The 7,541-nt window shown below is 32.3% G+C and overlaps 1 protein-coding gene across 1 annotated transcript; it reads left to right on the top strand.

Annotated features, from left to right (window-relative positions):
* The first annotated feature begins 253 nt into the window (after positions 1-253).
* Positions 254-2,190, top strand: COX7B (Cytochrome c oxidase subunit 7B). The gene is made up of 3 exons (XM_090106234.1): positions 254-356; positions 876-987; positions 2,070-2,190. The coding sequence occupies exons 1-3, from the start codon at positions 281-283 to the stop codon at positions 2,188-2,190; spliced, it is 309 nt and encodes a 102-aa protein (XP_089962360.1). The 5' UTR covers positions 254-280.
* Positions 2,191-7,541: the final 5,351 nt, after the last annotated feature.

The following is a 7,541-nucleotide window of genomic DNA, read 5'->3' as shown; positions in this document are numbered from 1 at the left end:
GCTGTCTGCTGAAAGGTCCAAGAACTACATATTTCAATGAGAAAGATTTTAATTGTTTCTGTTATTATCAAATTCATTTGAGAAATGCTAATTTTAAATAATTGGATGAACCACCGATGACCAGAGAATTTTAGTGCCTAAAATTTGAAAGGAGGTTTTTTACTTTTATTTTATGTTTCAATATTGTCAATAGAAAATGATTAAAAATTAATGTCCTTTCATATAACTACTGTCATTTGAGAAATTGAAGAAATCCTGTGATATAGTGTCTTATTTTAAAATGCGTACTGCAATAATTGGGTTACGAAAGCACATAATTGGAGTAATGCAACAGAAAAAATATTCCAATAAATCGAGTAAGAATGTTTACATTACAAACTGGGTACAACTTGACCTACTGTTGAATAAAATAGACCTCTCTTTACTCACCGCTAAATAAATAAGGAACGTTGAAATATGTCATGAACAATACGGGCTCAAACACGGTACCTTTATCTTTTCCCTACTTCTTAAAACTTAAATCTTTTGGATTTGGCTGCAACAAAGCAATGCAGAGCCGCGGCCACAGACATCTGGTTTGTTGTAACACCGAAATATCGCGTTGATCGCTGCGCTCTCACATTATAGAAAAAAGCATCTGAGGCTGCGCTGCTGAGCTGGAAGCTGGCTTTTTTCCGCTGCACAGCGTTCATTATTCCTCGCTTCACTGTTCGTAGATGTTTGTTTTTTTTTGTAAAATTGTGTTTGTTATGTGTACCTATGGTGCTGCAATAAATGTCTATGGTTTCGTTTCCTCAGAAATTAGGTATTTCAAATCAACATCTCCATTCTAATAATTTCTAAAAAATCATACTAATCCAATCGTAATCCTAAAGCATATTGTCCACCACACATGAACGAGCTGCCTGTGCCGTGCGGGCCCTGGGACCCGTGGTATAAAGCTAAGCAGAGTTTTTACATGAAGCATCTTGTAGCTGGTATTGTTTGGTTAGTTTATTATTATTCAATCTTAATCTTAATACTATGTATTATAAAGGCGAAAGTTTGTAAGTAGGTATGGATGTATGGATGTTTGTTACTCTTTCACGTAATAACTACTGAACCGATTACAATGAAATTTAGCACACATATAGAGGGTAACTTGGATAGGATAGGTTTTATCCCGGAAATCCCACGGGAACGGGAACTATGCGGGTTTTCCTTTGAAAACGCGGGCGAAGCCGCGGGCGGAAATCTAGTATGTATAATATAATTAAGATGATGCCCATAGATGTCGAGCGAATATTTTTAAAGTAATTTTTATTTATGAGCTGTACCTACCTACTTACAGTTTGACATGCCTAAATAGTAAATACAAAGTATGCATGAATGCTACATTCATGATAAATTATTATGAATTTTAACAAAATATTAATAGTTGATAGACCGTTCTTATAAAAAAAAATACACACGTAGACTCTCTTGACTACGGGAAAATAGTATACAGGAAAACGTATGAATAAGGAAATAGGTATCTAAGCCTTGAACGAGAATCTTATGAGAAAATGATACGAGGTTACGTTACCATCGCCCTCGGGTCTGTTGTAATTAAAAAATAAATACTTAGATACCTGTTATAAATTGAGATTTGAGGACCTCTGTTTTAAGTTGTGTCGCTTGAAAATACATTAAAGCAATTTAAAAAGACTATTATTACTACGGCGGATAGTTCATGTTTTCTAATCCATAGCTGATAGCTGCTATCTAGCTCCAAGTATTTTAATTTTAGTAAAGGTAATCTCGAGGCCCGTGCCCCAGCAGTGGGAACATATTTGGTTATGATGATGATGATAATGATCAATCATCAGAATTGGTATGAAATTAAACACTTAATTAGTTATTAAGAATAAAATAATGTTAAAATCAATCGGTTATTTTGTAAATTTGTACGTTCGCTTACACCCGAATAGGAGTTGACAGTTGTCTATAGGAGGGTTTTATGTGTCTCTAAGCTTTCGCCATCAATAATTATTTAAATTGAAGTATCTAAAAAGTGACCATTTATTTATTATATGTTTTCGATATTTCAGGTGGTTGTTCTCCTTTGGCTTGGCTCTGTATACAGAAAGCATCTATTTGAACTTCAGTCCGCCAGCGCAGCCCGGCCCGCCCAGTGACATGGTCGAAGAATGTGACGATTCTGATTCTTAAAACTTAACTACTTGCTTATTACTTAGAAATGAATTAAAGAATAAAGATTTTAAACCTCTGAAAATGTATTTTAAATTGAAAATAATATGTATATGAAAGAACCTACACTAAAAAAATATCGACGTTCTAGCAGAATATAGAGCTATACTTTCCTATCTTGACCTGTACTTAACTCTTCAATTCCCATGTCTAAATTAATAGCAATTTTGCATTTCTCTTTTACTGAAATAGTTTAGATACATCCGGAGAAGACAAAAACAAAGAACAAAAAAATTAATTCTACCCCCCATTTTTTTTATGGGGGTGTCACCTACAGGTGACACTGGGCATTGTTTTAACTTAGGACTCTAAAGGACTAACGAGGTTTTTCTTTATTTGGTAGGAATAAAATATCGATTTTTATTATAATAATATTTATATATGAACAAGTAGATATAAATACATAACTTATTTTATGTGGAACATGTACCAACACTTTAGAAGTAAGCCGATATTGCACTTGGCGCACATTTTTCTAGTGCGTTGGTGATAGTAGGTACCTGCATCTTCACTGTGAGCAATCGAATGCCGAGTAGTCGTCCACAGTTCCAGCACTCCTCACTTCTGTGGGCACTCTCATTTGTGCTGAAACGCCCCAGGCAGAATTACGGTTGCCACATTCCGCTGGAAATCGTAGTAGGTCCAGTTAGTTTCCATCAGCCCTTTGATCAGCCATGCATTTTGGCCAGCTGCTTCTATGCCAAAACCCGTTTTTATCCACAAATCCAATGCGATCTACTTTTATGATAGGATCCAATCCCTGTTAGTTGGATACGATGGTAACGATGCTGTTGTCATGCCACTTGGCGGTAATAATTTCATCAGAAGCTTTCTAATATCTTTTTTCTTCGGAATTTCGACTTGTTCTTCCTCGTCATGTACACAATTTTCTCCAGAGACGGAAGTTCTATTTTGACATTATACTTGTGACCAAAACATGCGACAAAAAATGAAAAATACTAGCGTCATTTTCGTCTCCACTATCTTCGTCAGTCACCACACCATCATCAGGAAGAAATAAAATAATATCGCCTGGGTCTTCTCCGGCGTGCAACTCCTCGGCAATCTCATCTAACGTCAACCTGTAATACGGAAATAAGCTCTAAAACAATATCACCACATAGCAATAAGACAAAATATAAACAACAGTCTTGTTATTACTTACAATAAATTCGGAATAATAAAGTTATTATAATGCCCAGTGTCACCTCCAGGTGACACGGCATATTTTCAGTGCTGTAGTGAAGATGCTATTAGTTATTTTTAGCATAAAATATATTTATATTATAGTTAATACATTCATTTATTATATATAATAAGAAAAAAAGCAATACTTACTGCCGGGACATTGTTATATCACTTTATACTTCAAGGAATCACACAAACTCTGACTACTTCAAGTACGCGCGAAACAACTAAACAAATTTGCTAAATATTATAAGGTTAGCTTTGCCAGAAAAAAAACATGAATAGTTAAACCAATAAGCTTAGCTATAAACGTGGTAGAATTAAAAAATAAATTTTCATGTGGTAGAAAAAAAATATTAAACTACTGTCACCTACAGGTGACACTGGGAATTGAAGGGTTAATACAGTAGCGATACTACATATTTAGATATCAAATAAGAAGTCACACATAATCGACATTATCTATGCCGTACACGAGAAGTAATAAAAAGTTCTTAATTTCGCTATAAAAACATTTGCCACATATCTTCAAATATTCTCGAAGTTACGCAATAAAATAGCCTTAATCGAATTAGTTTTGAATTTATCAAGTAATTACCAGTGTAATAATACTAATGCTGCGATATTTTTTTATTGAAATTAAAGGAAAATAAGTATTTACATATACCTATATTTCGCTGTATCTGGTTAAATTTATTATTTGATTGAATGACTAGCACATTCATTAAATGACGACATTGCTTCGGAATGTTTCTACGTCTTTTACCTCTGCTTTTTGTTTCTATCCCCAAACAAGCAAACGAGCATGATAGGAAGTGCGCTATCGCGATCGTTTCAGATTCAGGATGTTTTTAGAAAGAGTATGGCGGATAGAATAAAATAAATGTATATTTGATCGGTATATTGTGTATAGCCGATATTGGATAACGTATCTAGGTAATTTGGATATATCAATCAAACATTTATTTATTCATTTAGACTTCTTCTAGAATCATTTTTGAATCGTCATATTATCTATCATAAGTCAGGTTCTAATTTTATCTGCGATATTGATTAACTACTTTAAAGTTTATCATAAAGCTAGGAAGGTATAGGTATATACCTCATATATCTAGCTATTTATCTATATATTTCCTGAGGTTCGAACTCGTGTTTTCCGTTTTACTGTAATGCGTTCAGACATAATTTTATCAGACTTTTTGCGCACTTTTTATAAACACTTAGGGAAAGGGTGAGGGAAAATAATACAACCAATTCAATTTTGAAAACAATATCAAATTTAATACATAAATAACATTTATGTACTCCTACATACATGTTTTGTCTATATATTTACATTTAACACATAACTTTTCCTACCTTAGCTAATTTACCGTAAAGAATTTCACGTAAAGGTATTTTTTAATTACAATAAAAAATTAATAATATACCAAAAAATAAAATCAACAAAAAAGATTTGAACACCATTCCTTTGAAGAACAATGCAAAAACATAGGAAAAAAAAAACATTCTACTAAATAAGTTAAACATATGAGACAACAGACGTCTTACAGAAAGTCAAATGAAATAACTATACCTTGGTAATTTACTTTATAAATGTACAACTCAATAAGCGAACACTGGTCAGTTTCTCGTAACAATTATTCATCCATAATTACACTACGTGTACCCAAATTAACTACCTAAAGTTACTGCACTACAGGAGTCATTTCAATTTTCATACGCATCGCAGCTCGAACTAATATGAGTGACTGTGCCTTTACTAAGTACCTACTAAAATAATTTGATGTTTCCGTAATTATAATTAATCCGTAATTTCACTAACTTAAAAGTGCTTCATGATATGAAATAAAAGATTTTTCAGGCTTTAGTGATCCTTCATACATCGTCAAATTTAGTTATCTGATAATTTCGATAGTGTACTTAATTTACAACGTTCTTTTGACAATAAATTGCTGGCGATAAAATAACATAATTTTATAGTTACAAAGCTAATTTATTACTTTTCAAAAGCAATAAACAACACTTTGACATTTAAAGCGAATATAGAACAAAAATTCTCACAAATCTTATTTACAACAGTCAACACCGATTATATAAAAAAAGATCTAATGTCATTATCAAATAAACCAAATTACTATGTTCTTCCACTAAAGACCTTAGACCTATAAGAACAGACTCATTAGATCCTTAATTAATTGACCACATGGATTGACATAACGTCTGCCTCAGCAACGATTTTACGAACAAAATAACCAATATTTAAAACTGTCTAAAGACATTCTGTATGACAAAAATTCATATTAAAAGTCGACTAAAATTAAAACGTGAATTATTTTGCTGGTGAAATCGATTCTTAACACATATAACATTATAAAATATAGTATCAACAACCATTAAAAATAAAACTAATAAACCTATCTAACATGAGATACCTCCGCGGAGGCGAGTCATCTAACATCGAACCCCTACTATACTTAAGATACATTCATATTTGTGTCGCGTTATAACATGTACTGAATATTTGGCAAACTTAATCTTATAGATTCTGATGTCGAACATTCAATAATAGTACAAAAGTAACTCAATTTAACTATATTATATTTACAAGTAAAAGTTGTTCATGCACCCTCTGCCTAAATTTGGCAAAGAACGAAGTTTCGTTTTTATAATTAATTTTGTACGAACATTTCATTTTTATAATACACGAATGAAATTAAAATATTATATATTTGTTTTAAAATGCGCTATATAATATTTAACTATAGCACCAATGTCAGCTGTATGTAAAAAATGTAACAAAAATTGCTTTCAACATTCTTACCAAAAATAATAATAAGAGGCAAAAAATAATGCTCTCGTCATAACATGGACGCCAAATATAATAAGAATTGACTTACATTTACAGTAAAGTTGCTAAATTGAACACTTATTGGCTAAATCTATCACAAATAGTCCACTGAGGTAATTCATAGAGTGAACTCTTATCAGGCCTTTGCAGAATGTTCTCGAACAGTGGTGGAATCGCTCAATACTTAAGCCACGATATTTTTGATGGATGCAAGATACTACGTAATGCATATTTTTGTACAAATAATCAATTGTCAATAAACACATGACAAAGGTATGGCTTTACGCTATAATTTTCGACGGTTTTAAATATAATATCAAACGTTTTGAGGAAAATATGGTCGTTTTCCTCGGTCTGCTGAAACCACCACTGTTATCGGTAGCATGTATAAACGAAGTTGTCACAAAAGATGACATCAAATATTAGTGTGTTTAATGTTGAACAATGAATATTTAATGTATCTTTTGTCGTAACCTTGCGGTTAATCATTTCGATGTTAGCCGCAAACGACGCTTAATTAGAACTTATTAATTATTCGGGACTAGAGGTCTGACTATTCATTTTGCACGTCAACACCAGACATAACATAGTGTCCCATATGTATATTATGATGAATCCTTCAACAAACAACAATGAGCATTAAAACATCGCAACTATTTTTACAAACAGGCACTACTATTAACATTTGTACACTGTACTAAAATTGTGTCTAATATACTCTTTACTGTTCTTAAAATAAAGCATGATTTTGGCGTCAAAATTGTTGAGCAATTGATTGGTACTTCATAAATTTTTGGTTAGATAATGGCATACGTAAAAATATATATGAGGTATTACATTGTAATTCTATTAGCATTAAATAACAGGGTGTGCACCTTGAGATGTTATAACCGTTTAATTACAGATCTTTAGCGATGCGAAATTTGTTAAATATTACACGCCGTAAACATGTCGAATTAAATTGCTATAGCACGCCATGGTATGCATCCTACGGCTGAACCTGAACTATTCTTCGATATCAAATTGGATCAATTATAAAACTGCACAGCGGATGTCCGTATATTTTACAAAATTACTTTCCTAGATATAATTACATGTAAACATAATTGGCCCATCTGTATCCGAAGATGAAAAATTAAAAGCTAAAATGGCAATGATAACCGAGCTCGAAGCTCTTTTCGTTTCTAACATCGATTTAAGCTTAACATTTAAACAAGTAAAATTACATAAATAATAGAAGGGAGAACTATAATGGAAATTAATTATACATCGA

This window comes from Colias eurytheme, chromosome 10 (assembly GCF_061535395.1).
Source record: "Colias eurytheme isolate Ceu_HAF_F1 chromosome 10, ilColEury1 Martin Lab GWU primary, whole genome shotgun sequence".
NCBI classification, from domain to species: Eukaryota; Metazoa; Arthropoda; class Insecta; order Lepidoptera; family Pieridae; genus Colias; species Colias eurytheme.
Note: the sequence above shows the minus strand (reverse complement) of the source record. Positions and strands in the feature narration are given on the sequence as shown.